The 20,233-nt window shown below is 40.1% G+C and overlaps 1 protein-coding gene across 1 annotated transcript in view; it reads right to left on the reverse strand.

Annotated features, from left to right (window-relative positions):
- Nucleotides 1-20,233, reverse strand: part of frem2a (FRAS1 related extracellular matrix 2a) — a 99,835-nt gene that overhangs the window by 18,244 nt on the left and 61,358 nt on the right. The window contains exons 7-14 of the mRNA XM_072658071.1: nucleotides 13,062-13,211; nucleotides 10,750-10,959; nucleotides 8,299-8,496; nucleotides 7,475-7,639; nucleotides 6,072-6,254; nucleotides 5,563-5,693; nucleotides 2,630-2,788; nucleotides 593-896 (exon numbers count right to left, since the gene is read on the reverse strand). Of these exons, the coding sequence (XP_072514172.1) occupies nucleotides 593-896; nucleotides 2,630-2,788; nucleotides 5,563-5,693; nucleotides 6,072-6,254; nucleotides 7,475-7,639; nucleotides 8,299-8,496; nucleotides 10,750-10,959; nucleotides 13,062-13,211 (1,500 nt within the window). The remainder of the gene's footprint in view (nucleotides 1-592; nucleotides 897-2,629; nucleotides 2,789-5,562; nucleotides 5,694-6,071; nucleotides 6,255-7,474; nucleotides 7,640-8,298; nucleotides 8,497-10,749; nucleotides 10,960-13,061; nucleotides 13,212-20,233) is intronic.

The raw sequence follows: 20,233 nt of genomic DNA on the forward strand, positions 1-20,233 counted from the left end.
AATTTTGCTCAAATTCTTTTACAATTATTTATTCTTTTAATTTTTGAAATTATTATTTAGCATTATGTTATTATATTCAGCATTATAATGTCAAATATATATATATATATATATATATATATATATATATATATATATATATATATATATATATATATATAAACTTATATATATGTATATATAAACTTATATAACATTATATATAAACATTTATATATTTACATAATAATAATAATAAAAATAAACAAATCATATAAAAAAAGGTTGTACCCTGCTCTCACCAAATGCATCTGTAAGGTCTGTAACTCTGTGATCTACTTCTATGTACATCTGGACAATCATTTTGACACATTTCCCTGCTGTCAGAAAAGGAGAGAAACTCCATCCACTTGAAACCCTTGGTCAGTTCATGAATTCTATGAATATATATTAATTCCAGAATATATATTAAATCCTACCAGTGAGCAACCCTTTCCCGAGAAACCACCGTATCACTAAACCGCTGCTAAGCAGGTCCTGAGGCTACAGCTGGTTTACTGCATTGTACTGCATCGAGACTTTTAGGCAGTTTAAATGTTTACAGAATCCTAACCCTCTTCCATGCTGATGGACGTGATGGGACTGCTGAGCTCCAGTCCCTCGTCTCCGTTGGAGTTGACGGCGCGGGCGGCACACTGCACCCGCGAGCCCGCCTGGAAGTAGACGGAGTCCAGGGAGATCCTCTTGGAGGAGGTGAAGAAAGTGTCAAAGTCCACCTCCCTCATGGGGCTTGTAACTCCGTCCGGTGCAGTGGGGGCGCTGACCAGCCAGCGGTAGCGTGTGAGTGTGTCGTTGATGTGCTCGCTCATGCATATGGAGCCTGTTTTGTCATATTCTGGGTATTTGGGGTTACAGGCCTGGAGCGAGACAGGATTGAGAAGGTTATTTCCTTCGACAGAGAGGCAGAAAGGTCCTGAGTAAATACTCCTGACACACATAAACACTTAAATAAATCACATACACACTCTCTCTCACACACACACAACGATTTCGGAGGGTTGTAAATATTGATTGTCTATAATGCACTTACACAAAGTGAGTTAGGTTATTGCATTTCCCTTTCGGGGCCTGTGTGATTTCACAGCAGGAAATCAATTCACCTGTCCACTCTGCACTCTTATTAACCTCCACAGCCTCTGTTCGGGGTCCAAACACTTAAGCACTAACCTTTCACCTTCTTCTTTGTCCATGCTGAAGCAGTACATATCTGGACTGCTAATGAAGGCCCTTATCACCTCACAAAAGAGACTAAATAACAAGGCCCGGAGAGTGGGCTAAATGAAGATCTGTGTGATTTTTCGTTTTTGCTTTAGAGAGAACACACTGTCCTCATACTAATTGTGAGATCTTTATTCAAGGGCCCTTATTCTGAACATGTTATAGTCTTCAATTGGTTTTACAAGAGCCAGGGTTGGTCTGTTCCTTTGTGTTTCAAGGTTATTTAAAAACCTTGTATTTCCAAAAACCCTTGGTGAATAGTCACTCAAAGCTCTGATTAAAAAACACACTGCACTCACCTCACTTAGTGTTATCTAGTCTGTCCGACTCTATTAGGTTTGGTTTCATGGCCGTTAATCCCAGTATGGGACATTCTTTTTAATGAATGACCAGTGATTATAGTCTAAATGAATTAAAATTATACTGGTGGGCTCACAATTGTGTATATCAATTCACATGTACAGCACTGTACAAAGGTTTTAGGCACCTGAGCACATAATTTCAAACCATTTATCTCCACAATGGGTGTTTCTGTTTGTAAAACTCTAGATCACATTCAAGCAGATACACAAACAGAAATTCAATATAAAATGACAAGAATTTCTCCTTTTGAATAAAGTAGTTGTGAGCTTGTTTTTAACTGGACTTGATTTAACATAATTAAGCACTGATCTACCACACCAGGGGACGGATTTACAAAAGTATATATATTTTTTATTATTATTCTCAGATGTGATTATTCTTTTTTTCTTAATCTTACAAAAAAAGTTTAGGTACACGTATATTCTTCATAAATCTTCATTAAAATGTTCAGATTTTTCTTCTTAACCTTTCACTAAAGAATTATTATAAAGACGTATTCTCAAAGTCCTATGTCCTTAAATATTTTCTTAACCTTACGATAGCCTAACACTACATTTTGCTCTTGGCTTAACTAAATATTGAAAAATTGTAAATGCTATTTCCAATTGTTAATGTCAAATACAGCATAAAATGGTCTAAATAAGAAAACAACTATGAGCTTCTTAAGAAGATAAAAAGAAATAATCATTACGACTTTCTTAAAAGAACACTTGAGACCTTAAGATTTTTTTGGGAACTGCATTTAAGAACATTCTTATGACCTTCTTGTTGTGTAGTGTCTATCTTATGATCTTCTGCATGTTTTTTTCTTTTTTTCTTTTTTTTTACTTTTGTGACTCCAGCCCCCGGGTATTGAGTGATAACTACAAACAATAATTTTACTAAGCAGATAATACATTATTACTACCCAGATGAGGAGCTTTTTAATTCTCATTCATTTACATGGGTGCCTAAAACATCAGCACATCATGTACCCAGTAATATAATCATATACCCCAGACACACATACCGTTACACACACTACAGGATACCCGGCAGGTGGATGGGCGTTGGCCTTAGTCCTTCTGACATCATCATAGTGCAGCAAAGACACAACGTGTGGCAGTGAGGGGAATGTGACATCCGCCATGCTGTTGGTTTCCTCAATGTACACTATGGCCTTGGTCACCTGCCAATAAATTAAAGCCATCATAAACCTTTGCAGTCCTGGCTTCTATTGGTCACTTTTTTCTGAAACATTTAAATGGAATAAAGCGATTAAAGTGGAATATCATTTGAAGATAAGTTCACTGATTTAGGCAGTATCTTCTGCAACCATTTCATTTACAGTAACAGTACAGATACCAGTAACACAGAATAATCCAAACTTCCTTTAAATTCTTTTACACTCCCTCAAGAATTTATTTAATACAAATCATAGTTTGGCAAGACAAAGTAAATTCAAAAAAAGCTCTAAACATTACTTAAAACATATGCTTACAAAATGTAATATAAAGAGATGTGTTTCACCAGACAATGTCTTCTGAGAGTATGGTGAATTGCACTTTTATTGCACTACATCTTTTATATTTCCTTATATATATTTTCTTAGTGCTCTTGTCTCTTTCCCAAAGCTGCTGAAGGAGCACTACATTGTTAAATATCCTGCCACTCTCATAACTGCTGAAGTAGATAATGAGAACAAGACAGAAGTATAAAACTCTCCTCTGTAATGCTACTCAGACTGGTCGTCATCAGTGATGAAGAGCTCTAAATTAAAGCCTCTTCCATGACAACCATTTCCTGACTCCCTCCTCCTTCACTTTTCTTAAGCAAACCATTTACAACAGTGGTCCTGATCAAACACTTCTAGGTTGGTCAAACACTTCCTAAATGTCCAAGTCCTAAGTGACTGGGTTCTTATGGAGCTTTAATTTAACCTGTAAATGATACAATGTTTATACACTCATCAGCCATAACAATAATGTCACCTGTTCCCCTTGTGCCACCACAACAGATCTGACCATTCGAGGCAAGGACTCCACAGGACCTGGTACCTGGTACCAGGTGTTAACTGTAAGTTGTGAGTGTGGGGCCTCTGTGGATCACATCAATAAGCCTTAGGCGCCCATGACCCTTTGTCGCTGGTTCACTGGGGGTTACTTTCTTGTACCAGAAAAAAGCCTACAACATCTGCCAGCTGTTTTGGAGATGTTCTGACCCGACAGCTTTGACCCTTGTTAAAGTGGCTCAGATTTTGAGGCTTGCCCATTTTGCCAGCTTTTAACACATCACCTTCAAGAACTGACTATTTACTTGCTGACTAGTATATCCATCCCTTGACAGATTCCACTGTAGATGGAGATAATTAATAATCAAGGTTTTTCACTTCACCTGTCAGTGATATTAATGTTATGGCTGATCAGTGTATATAAAACAAATATATACACATCTTCTTAAGACTCAAGAGCATAAAATTGTGTGCTGTGGTGTAAAAACGCTGTTAACCTCCAGTAATAGGACCTTCTATCAATGTTTTATTTAAATTTAACACATGACTGCAAGTAAGCAGTGAATGAGCTGATCAGCTCACCAGCCAGTCAGCACACAGTAGCTAAAATGCTGGCACCATACTACCATGTAGTATACCGCATAAGTACTCAATTTAGTCTCTTCCGATTACCACTGTATTACACAATGCTACCAGGGCTGGGAGAGTAGAGGCCAGCATGTGCTTTGTCACAAGAAACCAGTCAATACAGCTTTGCCAACTGACACTGGTGCAACATCACTGGACAGCTGAACACGCTTGTTGGAGAACCTGCCAATTCTGTAATAATTGCACTAGGGGTGGGGGGTGCAGTTACATTCTCAGAGATTTCAGGCCATGGATGACTGTGGCAACACTATGGCAAACCTGTTTATAGTCATTTGTGGGTATAACCTGAGAAACAGAAAGTGGCCAGGTCCCTCATAAATTGGCTGTGGCTCTATCAGCTTAGAGCAAAGGCCAGAGTACACAGAAAAGACAGACACAAATGTTTGCTTGGTGTGTCCTCTCTGTGTTTATTTGTTCGAGGTTTGTATGAAGGTTCTGAAGACACTGGCAGACATTAATTTGTCTGTGTTTGTTTGTTTGTGATTGTGCATGTTTATTTGGCCTGTATCCTTTGGTCTAAAGCGACCACCGTTGTTACTTAGCAACCAGTGGAATTATACAGAAACTCTGTTATGGTGAAAAACACAACATATAAATAGCAGTTTTTTAATCAGACTGTGTGGTAGCGACTAAGGCATGTAGAAAGAGGAGAGTAAGTATGCTATAGGTCAACGCTGCATATCTAAATAAGCTCTGCAATACACAATTTGCAAAAAAGAAAAAGGAACAGTACAAAACTGTACAGTAGAATGTAATATTTGCTAGTCCGGACCATGCCATCAGCATTTGGTGATAGGGAGGAGACTTCAGAGAAGAGAGAAGAGAGAACTCGGGGCTAGTTCAGGCAGCTTCTGCTTGTGTTAGGAAGCCAGTCCCCCCTCTCTGATAAGGGATGAGAAATTACGAAGTTAAAAAAGGGGGAGCTAGAGTGGTTGAGGGTTGCGAAAACTCTGTTGTAGACACAGGAACAAGGTAGATATGGAATTTATAGGACGTTCGATTAGGGAGGAGTGACTTCAGGCATGTTCCCCCTCCAAAATGTGTGTTATTTCATAACATCACTAACTGAAAGACCATGCTGTAGGAGGTAAACCAGTGGTCATTAATCTTCCTAGCTCTTGCAGGATTCGCCTTCAGCCCAAATCTAACACCTTATTAAGCTGGACTTCCGAAGGCAGTAATTCAATGGGGACGATCAGTTGGGGTCGATTAGCCATCCAAAGTCTGCAGGATAGTAGATCTTCAGCTACACCGTTGGCTACTGACCACTGTGGTAAACAATTAAGTTGATTAGGCTACTTTACCTGCGTCTCGGCCACCATGTTCTCATCGGGTTTGAGGTGGACAGTGAAGGCTTCTCTCATCTCTCTCACTCCATCGAACAGGACCTCAACCTCCACAATATGCTCTCTTTCGCCCTTCTTAAATTCAACATCTGTATAAATTCACACATGCCACAAAGAGAACCTTGTTTAGCATTGAAAAAAATGGACGCACCGCACTGTTACATCATTTACACTTGAATAAAATGCACTGCTCTAACGTGAGAAAACTGAAAGAAAGAGAATGTATTTTATTCATGTAGAAATGATGTTCAGATCTGATTTTTTTGAAAATCTCATTTTCTGTGTGGGTAGAGATGTAATACCAAATGTAGAACAAATGCCAGTATGAATAAATAAAATCCATTTGGGTTCAAAGATTATTGAGAGAAGCATAGCTCTAAAAGCTCTAGCAGTTTCTTATTTGGACCACATATAATGCTGAACGCGATGAGAATTTCTGCCGCACTCTGCTCTCTGCAGTTCCTCACCCTGAGAGATGGGGTGGTAGTCCTCTCCTGAGATGGCTGAGCCGTCTTTAGTGTGGACTCTCACCACGGACACCATCGAGGGGTCTCCCACTCGCCGCACAGGGATCTTTACCACATTAACCTGACGTGACTCCTTGGGCTCACTCACGCTGAACTTCGTCTCAGCAAACCTTATAATGGGCTCTGAGGGATAGAGTAGGATGTTATAAATCTTGGTTGATACTGCTTACATTTAGTTTGGTTCAGAATGTGTGTTTATTGAACAGATCGTTGGACAGGGATCATACTTGAACAGTAATCTAACCCCATTAATGTCTAAAGGCTCATTTATGCTCAATGTTAAATGTTGGATACAGATAGGGAAAGCTTACTGATACATATGGAGCCTTCTGACTGTATTCTGCACTCATTTCGTCCATATTTCTGCATGTTTTCCGAATGCTTATGGAAACTTATAAGAACTTATAACTAGCTCTTAAAAAAGAATGAATGAATAATAAAAGAATAATAAAAATATGAATGAATAATAATGAATAATTAATATTGATTCTTTTTAACAGTAATATGTTGAGGAATTGGTTAGGAACGCCATCCAAATAAAAAAATGGCCATGTTTATTCTCAAAACAGCCTTAATTCTTAGTGGATTTCACACAGTGTTGGAAATGGGATTCATCAGACCAGGCTATGTATTTTTAGGTAAACCTGCGCGCACTGTCTCCTGTAGCCTCAGCTTTCTGTTCTTGGCTGACAGAAATGGAACCTGAAGGGGTCTTCAGTTGTTGCGATGCTTTTCTGCTCACCACAACTGTAAGTGCTTAACTACATTACTATATCCTTCCTGTCAGCTTGAACCAGTCTGACCATTGTCTGTTGACCCCTTCTCATCAAAAAGGCGTTTCCATCTGCAGGACTGCCTCTCACAGGGTAATTTTCTTTATTGCACTATTCTGAGTAAACTTTTAAAACTGTTGTCATGTCCCAGAAATATGGCACCAGTAATCATTCCATACTCAAATTCAATAGTTGATGTGTATCTGCATGATTTAACACATTGGCTAATTGGATAATTAAGTGAATTAGTAAATGCATAGGTCTTCATAATAAATTGCTTGGTGAGTGTATATCAGATGTGTATATGTTACATGTTTTCTATTCCCTTGTTTTTTATCCTCTTAATTAGTCAGCACGTTCCAACTTTTGGTGCAACACAGTTTCAATTAATGCTTTTAACAAAGGTTTGGAAAAAGCAGCTGCCTAATTACTATTTTTGTTTATTTTGTTAAAAAGTAGCAGCAAAGATAATAAAACCTCTAAAAAGAAGGCAAACCTCTGATGGGCAGAGTGGAATGAAAAGGAAGCAGTAAGATTAGAAGAGAGCAGAGCTGTGTGTTTCTCTCTTACTGTCTGCGGAGTCTTTAATCTTGATGAGTGTTTCGTTCTGCCGGCCTATGGACGCTCCATATGAGAAGTCACTCCTGGCGCTCCCCAGAACCAACCGCATCTCCTCCTCCTCTTCATACACCACGTCATCCACCAGACTCAGCACACATGGCTTCTCCACCTCACCTAGGGGCATCCAGAGAGAAGGATTATATGAACACACAATAAACTGATCTTTTGAGCATCTACAACATGACCTATTGACCTACTGGACAGATGGAATACTTGTCACATATAAGGATGATCTGACAACCATTACATACTTTCAGTCTGTAATGGTTGTCAGATCATCCTTATATGTGACAACCATTACAGACTAAAATACTTGTCAGATCATCCTTATATGTGACAACCATTTCAGTCTGTAATGGTTGTCACATATAAGGATGATCTGACAACCATTACAGACTGAAAGTATGGAAAAAAACACTTTTTCCAATGTTTCCAAAATTACTCCAATACATTATATAGCATTTCTTTAACAGTTGCTTAGAATTATCGTTTTTTTAATTATTTACATTATGGCGCCTGTATTGGATAATGTCTTTATTGCCCCCTCCCCATCTCCATAATCTGCAATTTTACATCCATGACTCATTAGTTAGCTTTGATAATCTAATAACAAAAAAAAAAACAAGATATTAGCCTGCATTAGAGACACAATTTAGTTGAGAAATGGACAATAATGAGCAACCAAGCCAATTACATTTAAATGTGGAGTTTTTTTTTTTTTTTTTTGCGGGTCCCATTAAGATAATAGTTATTGCAGTGTTATTAAGCTTTACCCGGCGAGAAGGTTATAATGGAGGCGTCAGTGTTGGGTCTCTCGGCAAAGTCGCTGGCCACCTGGGCAGACCCCTGGCGTGTGTAACAGCGCACACTGGACCTGTGGCTGATGTCACCGCTACGCTGGACCATCGCAATGAGATGGCCTTCGCTCTCCTCTCCAACCAGTAGAATCTGTTTAAACTGCACTTTTGGCACTGCAGCATTAAAGAAACACATTGAAAGAGTGAAACCTCAGAGAAGTACAGTTGTCTGCACCTAAACAGTAAAGGCGTGGTACAGTGGCAGTGGATGTGAAAAAAATAAAATAAATAATAATAATAAGCAGAATTGTGTATCCATAAAATATTTGCCTTTATTATGACGATGGTCTCAGCTGCATTCAACGCTCTATTTAAACCGTGAAGCCGAAACGCTGCTGTCACTTCATAAAAAAAACTTGGTTTTAATACCACAAGACTGTTATATAACTAGAGAAAGCCTTTCAACACCTAAAGCTGCAACCCCGTCAAAAACACACCCAGCATTTTGGAAGAATTTGATGACTTTGTGACATTTGCGACATTTCATGTGCCAGTGTCCACTGAAGGGTACAGCTAACCACACGTTGGATGGGGATCTAAAAGCCTAAGTGTGAGGTAGACAAACCTGGGGAAAGCAGACAGTATCTGTGCTAGGCTAAAAGCTAACACTATGCCGGCGAGCCACAACCTATTCAGCTAGCTAACTGCACACTGAACCAAGAGAACACAGAGAGGGCAGCAACAGTGCTAAAAACAAAGCTTTACTATAGGATAACTAAAGGGAAATCAGTAGATAGGCTACAGCCGAGGTAGGCTGCATTTCTCAGCTGCTACATCATCGAAAGCTGTTCCACAGTGAAGTGCTCTTCATATACAGCCAAGAAAAGCATGTTCAGATCATTTTTAAGGACACAACTGATGTATTCTTCCTGGCCCATCCACAGTTCTCTGCATACATACAAAGTGAAGGGAAAAAAAACAGCCCCTTAAAAATGATGGAAAAGGAAGCCTCCGGTGCACAGTTTCTTTTAAAATGTTAGTTTTTGTAATTATGATTCATTTTGGTGACGAAATGAAAATGCAAGAGACACAATCTGACTGGCTCCACTTTCTCCCACAATTGCAGGAGGTGAAACCTTTCTGGGGACGTCACCATACTGCTTTGTTAGACTGTTCCATTTGTATGACTAATATGGAGTCTTTATACCTCTTGTCTCTACCTACCTCTTGTTACAACCTAGTCTACAAAACGCAGTCCCATGTGTTTCATTCTCAGTCAAAATAACAGGTAAATAATGCTGTTATACAGCCTTTTTTTGCTCCTTCCAAAGTCACATAGTGGAGCTATGACATAACTGAATTTTGGGAGAAGGACAATGCCCCAAACTCCTCCTCCTGGCCCTCAAACCTCTTCCCCGCCTCTCAGTCCTATTCTGTGGTGAACAAATGTCACACCCACCTCCACCCTGTCTCCAGCCTTTCTTTCATCACGTAACAAACCAACAGGGGGAAGAAGTTTAAGTCCAGCCTCCTGTTCCACTCCAAAGCGTGGTCTGTACTAACAAATTTACTATTTATACATCCAAAAATGCTGACAAAAATACTTCTATGGCACATAATGGACACTGGACTGTACACTGGACTGTACACTGGACTGAGGTTGAACAAGAAAATCGGGTTGATGTCAAAACCCAACTTTAGACAGACGTTGGTTCTTTGCTTGGAAATCAAATTCACACATCCGTCAAAAACCAACACTGGGTTGACCTTTATGCTCCAACATTAAACAGACGAAGTCTGGTCAAATAACACCATGACAACATATCACTGTCTAACAGTATTTGACATTAACGCCATTAACTCTGCAATTTTAAGTGCACATTAGGTTTTGTTCACCATACCTCACAACTAAATGTTCTTATTTTTACTTCAAAATAACACAATGAGATGATGATGGCATGTGACATTTAGAAGACATTGCATTTTTAGTTACTTCACATCACAACTTCAAACCAACAAAATATCTACGTCAGCTGTCGTCACTATTCTACGCCATGTTGACGATGACTTTAGACATTGTCCTGACGTTGAATTATGGTCAGCTGACTTCACAACCTACACTCAACTACATAATGTCTATCTTTGTCAGTGGCCAGCTGGGTTTGTTGATTGATGATTTGCCTGTGTGACCAAACAGGTTTGAAAACATAATGAAAAATATAATTTTCATTGGATTCTTGTGGAACAGTGGGTAATAGCTCATGCAAATAATGGAAAATCAAATTAGTGCCACATCATATATCACAGGTCAGACAGGCTGGTAATCTCTTTTAATAAATTATTTAATTCTAATAAATGAATAAACTATTACTCAGCTGTTACTGTAAATACACTGCGCTTGCAAATATGCTGCATTATCATACTTACAGTCTGAGATGGAGTCGTTGATGAAGACGGTGGCCTTCCCTGGTTCTCCCAGGATGCCGCTGGAGGGCATGCGAAGGACAAGCTCAAATCTCTCTGTGCCTTCCAGCATTGGCAGGCCAAGGTCATCCAGGATAGTGACCCGGATGGTTTGAAGACTCACTCCTGGCGCAAAGTCCAGGTTCTTGCTGATCCCCACATAGTCCACTCCAGCTAGGAGATAAACAAATAGTCCGGAGAGTGAGGTGAGAGAGAGTTCAGCCTATAGTTAACACTGAAGAGCATCAGATTCATCCACATAGCATAATCACTTTTTAGACAGAGAGAGAGAGAGAGAGAGAGAGATGGCTGTTGCTGCTTTTTAAGGGCTCAAAAGCCAAGGTGCTGTGTGAAGCTCTCAGCTCTCCTCAGCAGGATGGTGCAAAATGTGTGGGAAGATGGAGGAAAGCGTTTTTTTTTTTTATTTGCCTAGAAAAGATTCACTTTATCTTTGCTTCCAGGTTTTCAGAGACTAAACTTAAGAGGCCTTTGTGCTAACCTTAGCCTCCTCCCTTCTTGCATAATATTTAGACAGGCATTAACATTTTTACACGTTCGACTGCATACCTGAAGCCTTTCACTACATTTTTTTTTTTGTACACACTCGAAGCATCTTTTCATCAAGTACAAGCACTGAAAGGCATCACGGCATCCAGTAGTGGTCCATTATCGGCCAGATGACATTTCACAGCCATTTCAGCAAATGAACCGCATGCCTTATGTAAAGACACAAATTCCGCCCAGAACACGTACTCTGATTTACAATGCACTTGTTAGATTTTTCTTATTCTGTCATATCAAAACCATCCATTCAGGTTTTTCATTTGTACACTCTTCTTCAGCCGCTCTATGCGCTGTGTGACAGTATGACAGCAATGATTCACAGATCTCAAAGGAAGAATACCTGAAGAAAATTTCAGTCATTATGAAAAAAATCAACCTTTAGCTTCAGGCTTCAGGCTACATGATCATCATGTAAGAAAAGTAGCACTCCTTTCTGCAGGCCCACAAGTGGTCCCCCTTCTGCAGTTTACTCTATGTTTTGCTTTTAATAATCCGACGCCTCACTGATGTTGTGGAATTTACTTCACGTGTAAATTTAATGTGATTTAGCAAAGTCAGAAACTGTTATTTTAAGCAGAAAACACATGGATAGGAATAGAAGTCATACATCCTTGCTGTGTTATTGTTACTCGGTTTCAAAAAATAAATAAATAAACAGCGCTTCCACTAGGGGGCCTATAGAAAGAGATTAAGGAGGAATTTCTTCTTTCATCTGTGGCCAATGCCAGAGTGGCCCACCGGGAGCCAGGAGAATTCCCGGTGGGCTGCTAACATTTTGGCCCAGTTATATACACCCACACATATAAACACAAGAATGCTCAGACCAACTCAGACCAGAACAAAAGAAATTTACCGTTAGGGTACGTTCCACCTTAAATGCTGGGGCAGTTCTCTTGCTTGTACATGTGCTATAACTGATTAATCATTTTTAGGTGAAAAAAAAATATTTGGACAACTCCTCATTCATTGTTTCTTTTGAAATCGATTGTATTAAAAGAGAGTTTATCCTGCCTTAGTTGGAGTAACTGTCTCTATTGTCCACTGAAGGCTTTCTACTAGGTTTAAAAACATTGCTGTGAGGATTTGATTGCACTCAGCAAGAGGAGTATTGGATACCAGGATGTATCAGGATGTTGGATGATCACCACCCCACCTCATCCTCAACTCCCAACTTATCTAAGAAGTATCATTATAGAGGACACAGTTCCACAGCTCAATGCTGGAGGGGCTTTACACAATGCCCCTTCGCACTGCATTAGACATGGTGCCAATAGGTTTGTGTTTATCTGCTCTGAGAGTCCTATTCTATTGGCAATACTTCTCTACAGGGACTAGACAAGCTGTGTGTGTATGTGCATTTGCACATCTGTGTCAGCAATGGGTGCAACTTAAAGTAGCTGAATGCATTCATTAGAAGGGGTGTTCACAAATATTTGGACGAACAATGTAGATAAGCTGGTGGTCAGTGAAAAGTGCTGACAGGACTTCTAGTCAATTCAGCTAGAGGTTGTTTATATTAGTCAAATATTAGTCATCATGATTTGTCTTATTCGAGATCAACATTTTCTACAGTTTTCAACAGTTTTCCTCTATCCTCCTATTTCCACTAGCTGGTCAGCTAGCAAAGGATGAGATTGTATATATACTGTACAGTACAATTCAGGCTCAGTCCTGTATAACACTTGAAGGAAGCAACTGCAGACGTCTCTTACCTTCAGCCGACACCGGCTCAGTCTTGCGTGACCTGACAGTGACTGTGGCTGGTTTAGAAAGATCCGTTCCTGACCGCCACACTTTCACCTCGACGTGACCATCGCTCTCATCCACATGGTACTCCTGATCGCCGAAGTAAAACACAGGGGCTGAGAGACAAAGAAGAAAACGAGAGACTTTAGGGTGGTACGTGAACTAAAAACATAACCAGTGCCGTAAAAGAGCATGTGCACTCGGCCCAAATTTCTGTTGAAGCAAAGGTAATACAAACACAATACACCAGTGGTGCTCAATTCGGATCCTGCAGCATCATTGCCTAGCACATTTTAGAGGCTCCCCTGCTCCCAGCACAGCTGATAGAAACTGATGAGCTAATTCCTGAGGTGATCTGGGTGTAGTAGAGCAGAGCCAAAAGCACCACGACATGCTGAATGTGGGACCAGGATAATAAACAATATTAGCTGAAAGTAGAATCAGACAAATGCCTACTGTCATCCGTCTAATCCTGCCACTTCGCATCACCTTTTTTTTTTTTCATATGTTTGCAAACACTGCTGAGCAACCAAATGCTTATTAACTTATGAACACCAAAGCCTTCAAGGCTTTTCGTAAAGGCGACCTTAACTGGAAACACCAGTAATGCCCCCTGAGCTCCTGAGCCACCTCCTGAGTTTTTCCAACAGGACTGTGAACATGGGTTTCCATGACAACACTCTGACATCCAGTCTCCAGGTGGCTGGTCTACCGCAGTGGCTCGGTGTGTGGACACTGGGGGGACTGACTACTTTCTGTAATGATGGAGCTCACATGTACACACACACACACACACACACACACAAAGAAACCTTGAGACTTCACCTATTACTAAATTCCAAATTCCACCCCATACAGCTTCGTATGCACTCATGCGGGCCGGTGTAGGCATGGGTGCTGACTTCGGAGGATAAAAAAAAGGCTTTCAAGCCTGATCGAATGACAGGTGACTGATTCGATGAAGGATGTAAAAGCAGGAATTGAATAAGAATATATTAAGTTCATTAATAATTGATTTTGTTTGGGCCTCCATGTTGTATTCTGTATGATTCTATGCTGTGTTTCTTCTTTCTATCTAGGTGTGTGTCAGTTCCTGTTAGTTCAGCTAAAGCAGGTCCCCTGTTTTCACCGGACTGCGAGGTGTGTATTTGTATTCTAGTTTAGTTCCCCTCAATGAAGCTTATAAAGTACCAGAAACATCAAGAGAATAAGAAAGCATGGTCGCTCTGCTCTGCTGGAAAAAAAAAAATTCAATTCAAATCATAACGCCATTATTAATTCAAAGTCAAATATTTGATTAAAAAAACATCATGAGACCAGCTCAACCTCATGCTGTGCTGGTGTTTCTGCCTGCCTTTAAAGACCATCGTGACTGAATGATGCTAAAAGATGCTATGAGTAAATGGGCAGGGCTGACTTTTTTGGAAACCCTGTTCACTAGAAGCGGAAACTAGCCTGGAAAGACTCTCTAGATAGTCAATCGAAAAATTCTCATGAAAATTCATACTGAGCTTGTACAAACAGACGAGACAGACCTTTTAAGATGGTCAGGGCGTAGCTTTAGAACTTCCAACATAACTCATCCCGCAGGTTTCTCTTTTCCACCTGCAACTGCAACCTGCAACTTTCAAACTTGGTGGCAAAATCATCAATCTGGCAACTCACCATAGGTTTACAAGAAACCTCTTCATACTTTGTTGAGATTCTCGCTAACCCAACCTGTCCATGTTTCCCCCACAAGTGCATTCTTTTATAGCAACTGTAGAGTGAGCTTACAGCCATGGACAGTCACTGAAGTGGTGGAACGAACTTCCCCTGGGTATTCTCCTCTTATGAGAGTACTTGGGCGAAGTGTAGAGTATTACGGTCTCCATATTGACTTGTTTTAGGAGTATCTAAGCTTAGAGGTATCTATAATTGAATTATAGTGTAAGTTGCTCTGGATAAATGCCTCAAATGTCTTAAACGTCTTTTTTTTTTTGCAAACCCCAATCAAACCGATGAGCACCTGTGTAAACTGTAGTGTTAAATGTAAAGTGTGTATTTCATTTCTGTGAGCTTGGTAGTAAGGGCAGGTTACAATGCTCCAATATCTGAACAGCCTTTAATCTTACATGTTCTCATATTGGGGAATCTTGAGATGTCTGTACTTCATCAGAGGGCACTGTAGAGTCTGTATTCTAGGAAGAAAGCATAGAAGAACGCTGTGGCAAATGGTGCTCTCCCTGTCCGGCAGTCCACATTTGCACAAGCATGTGAGGACTGCAAGCCTGCAGAATGTTCCAGTTCCCATTTCGGCGATCAAAGGGGTGCTCACGAATGCGCTCTCTTCACCCTAAAGGCTGGTTCATACCCAGAGAGCATTATCAGAGAGGATTATGCCCTGTATGAACTGTAGCCTTGATTATGGTAAATAATTATCTGCTGTGCAATAATAATAATAAAAAAAAACACACACACACACACCTCAATGTAGATTAGAAAGCAAGTATTGTTGATCGTGGCACATGCTGTACATCTTTTACAACAGTACACGAGGCAGCAAAGAAAGGCCTCAAAAGCTAACTCTGCATCCTGTGGTGCGTCTGTGTCCGCTGTAGGTAAGACCTTAGCCTAAACTGTGGTTTTTAATTGCACATAATAATAGGGTGACCAAAACAGCTTTCTTTCACCCAAGAAATGTTGCCAAGGTACGTCAGAACTCTGCTGCCAGAAATTTGACCAAAACTAGGAAGAAAGAGCACATGACTCCAGCTCTAGCTACACTGCACTGGCTTCCTGTATCTTGTAGCATTGATTTTAAAGCCCTTTTACTTATATATAAAGCTCTAAATGGTTTAACACTCTTACATGGCTCTATCCAATTTTTTATGTCCCTTTGCGAGCCCTCAGGTCCTCTCCAGCAAGCCTGTTAAATATTCCGAAAGTCCCCCAAAATAAAACAGGTGAAGCAGCCTTCGTCACCTACGCCCCCAAACTGTGGAACACAATACCAAAAAGTATTAGAGAAGCAGGCTCAGTGGACTTTTTTAAAATGACGACTGAATCGAGCTCATAACTAACCGGACGTTTCTATTATTTGCTCTTTCATTATCTATCCACTCTTCTAAGTATCCACTATTATCCATTCTTTTTCATTATGATTCTATTATCCTTTTATTTATATGATTTTACCTGTTCTTGCTGGCCTTGTTTGGGTCGTCTGTCTTGTCTATTACTGTTGATTACTGCTGATCTTAAATGATTTCTTGTTTGATTTAGTTTTATGTTTTATGTTATTAAATGTATTTTTTTCTTTTGTATTTTAAAGCTTTGTACTGTAAAAGCATCTCAGGCTGCATTCCTGATGTATGTAATGTGCTATATTGGTGGTTGGTGTGGCACAACAGATAAAACCACTAGCAGCTAGTGAGGTATTACACCATGTGGGAGACCAGGGTTCGATTCCCAGTCTGGGTGGCTATGCTGCGCTACACCAATAAGAGTCCTTGGGCAAGACTCCTAACACTACATTGGCCTAACTCTGTAATACGAGTAACCTTGTAAGTCGCTCTGGATAAAAGTGTCTGCTAAATGCCATAAATGTAAATAAAGTTCATTAATATTGTTATTAATAATATTTATTATTAAGTCTGTCCTAAACACACTTGTCTAAACCAAGCTCCCTCCAGAGCCCCTCCACCATAGGTCTGCACATTGCACAACGTGTAGAATTTAAGGAAAGCCTACATAGCTTAGGGTGCCTTAGCTGACTACAGGCTACTGCAAACCACAAGAGCATTTTTAGCTGGAAATATTGGAATGGAATAATGGAATAATGGAATATTTTATTTATTTATTTGTTTTTACCATCATTCACTAAAGCTCGGTGCGACCTCTAAACAGCTGCTCCAAAAGAATACATTTGCGTGTGGAGCACAGGAACACAGGTTAACCAATGAGCAGTGGGTTTTAGACAAAGCACAGACAGATTTAACTTGTCTAAAGTCTTTCCCCTTTCAGTGCAAAGCTGCATTTTCGGCGCATCGATTATTAATTATTTTGACTGAACATTTTCAGATGGAGCAAGAGAGATGTTCTGGCATGTCTCTGGACTTTTCCGCCAGTCAGGAAGAAAGGAGGAATCCGGCAGCTAATCAAGCAGAGCTGTTTTTTTTATTTTTGAAGCAGACAAGCTGATGGCTTTTCAGAGCCTCACCTCAAAGAAAACTCCCAGAGGGAACTCACTGAATGTCTTTTTCCTGCCTGTGAGATTTTCTAACAGTTTGTCAGTACAAAAACTGCTCGCTCCGACAGGCCTTACAACACTGCAATGTCCACAGCAGCAGGCTGATAGCAGAACAGAGACACACACAAAGCAAGCATGACTGCTCAACTATCAGCTGAAGCAAAAAGCATTTCCAGCAGTGTTTGTTTAGCGGCCTCCTTTTACTGACTATCGAGCAGTATCTGCGCCGACAAATGGTACGATTTGTAAAGACGGTGAGCATATGCTGTAGCACAAGTACAAATAGGACACGTTCAAATAGGCTACGTTCATACAGCAGGTAAAGTGGCCCCAATCTGAATTTTCTGAAGACAACCAAGACCATATACATAGTTCTTGCTTTATATACATAGTGAGCACACATGCCCAGAGCGGTGGGCAGCCAATGTGCAGCACCTAAGTAACAGCGGAGGTTAAAGGCCTTGTTCAAGGGCCTGACAGTGGCAGCCTGCAACTCTGTCATCAATATCCAGCATTCTAACCGCTAAGCCCTCACTGCCCCTGGCAGTCTTTTTAACGTGACCTATATCAGACATTCGTCGGAACAGTTCACGCTCCTAAACTGAAAGAGCAATGACCTCATGCTAAGTTTCATCTTCAGGCTTCATCTTCGCCGTATAAGGAGTTTCAGCGGCTGACAGCTGGACTTTTAACCGAGAACAAGTTCGAGCTCGCTGTAAAAAGACTACGATATTTGGCAACTTTTTTTCCCTTTGACGCTACAGCTGCAGCGCCCTCTTGTGGTCACGTCCAGCCATTTCGTTAGACAATTCTTCAAACACGGAGCGGTTGCAATCTGTGCTTTAAAATTTACTTAGAACAGAGACATTACCACACCTAGTTAACCCACCACAGAAACCCCCCGTCGTTATTAACCCGTATCCCCAGCGCACATTTAAGGCGAATGTCTGTTGAAGTCGCATTGCTGCATATTGGATATTTATCAGTTTTTAATACCACCCTGCCAGACATCTGTTTCACAGATCGGATTTGGGCCACTCTGACCTGCTGTGTGAGAGATGGTAGCAGAAAGTGAATTAAATGAGCTCTGGAACTAATCACTGAGTCATCATTTTATTAGTGAGGGTCAGTCCTCTTGTGTACTTGCCTAGGCAGCCTGTGCGTGTTTGTTTTTTGAGGGTTAAGGAAAGATGAATGGAGAGGCTTGTTTGAATGTTACATTTCAAAGCAGCTACAAGAACCACCAACATCACTGACCTCATCTCAAGAGTGTTCTCAAGAGTGCTGCTATCACAACAAGCAGATACAGCGTGTACAGTTATTAGTCCCAGTGTAGTACGACCACAAATACTGTCACAAACATTTACCTTTTGTATTGTTTTTTTTTTAATACAGACCTGGTTATTCTTTAATATGTTACATCTGCAGTCACATTCAACAAGCTAGAGTGTCCTCAAACCTCTGATGGGTAATTCATGTGTAAATCCGTGTTCACATCACCCTCCGGCATCAACAGTGAGAAATTTTCCAAAACGTCTTGCACTCATTGGAGCCTTTGTGATTAATGTATTTGGGGCAACAGCTGTGGCTAAAACGTTCTGTAATGCGGTCAGGTCCAAAAAGTGCTGGAGAACAGGCAGGAGCTAGTAATAATACTTTTTTTTTTTTACTGTCTGAGCTTCGCGATAAAGGCTGTGTATTTTTTGTGCAAACAAAAAAAGTCATGTTTCAGCGCACAGCAGAAATAGCTGTCGGAGGAAGACAGTTAAGACGGGCTGCAATGATTTGTCTTAAAAAGGTCTTAAAAAAAGAAAACACCAGACATAATGGAAGGAGAAACGCGGTGTGTTCTGCTTTCTTTGCTTACTCGTTTCCTCTCGGAACAACCTTTGCTATTTTTATGACTCGCAGCAAAACGTGGCGAATAAAAAGCAGCCATTGGTTCAGACGACATGCAGCTCAAGAGAACATCACGTAACAGCCTGGAGTAAAGAAGTTAACACTAGGGATGCACCAGTGTGGGAATTCTTGGCCGACAGCGATATTTACATACAGTTCCTTGCAAGTATGATTCCAGCTACCTCTTAACAATAATCAGTGTAGTCTGGATTTACAAGTAATACTTTCAAATTGTGTTGTGCAATATTTCATATAAAAACTGTCAAAATTAGGGTTGCAAAGGAGTGGAAAATGTTCGATAGATTTCCAGTAAATTAACGGTAACTTTCCATGGGAACTTTAGCTTGGAAACTTTGAAAATATTCCAAAATGTAAACTTTCCATGGAGATTTTGGGAAATTTGGGAATCTATGAGAATTTATTGGAATTAACAGAAAATATTGGATTATTTAAAAGAAACTACATCATACACTATCATCAATTTAATGATTTTTTGTCAACTGCAGACATGAAGGCGTAATAATATAAAACAATTACCTTGGGGATTAACAGGAATTACCGGGTAATTATGGGAATTAATGAAGCTAAAGGTGAGATACTAAAGCATAATCGTGGCTAAAATAATTAGATACAATACCAAAACAGTTGAATAGCAAAGCTGCTCCTCAATCCCAGGCACATGGCACATTACACACTAAAGGACTATTGAGACCACATCCCCTGCATGCACTGTTCATTCCTCCATCACATGTATATACATACAGCATATGTCCAGATGATTTCTAGAAACTCTAGAATCTAAGGATTGAGGATGAACTGTTTTGGTATCATATTTAATTATTTTAGCCAAGATTATGCTTCAGTATATTTTTTTTACCAATTATATGCAAGTTTCACACTTTTAGCTTCGAATATTCCCATTTTGTTCCAACTGATTCCCGTTAATTCCCATAATTACCCGTTAATTCCCAAGGCAAATTTCCCAACTTTGAAAATTCACGGAATTCCCTA

This window comes from Salminus brasiliensis, chromosome 16 (assembly GCF_030463535.1).
Source record: "Salminus brasiliensis chromosome 16, fSalBra1.hap2, whole genome shotgun sequence".
Classification (NCBI taxonomy): Eukaryota; Metazoa; Chordata; class Actinopteri; order Characiformes; family Bryconidae; genus Salminus; species Salminus brasiliensis.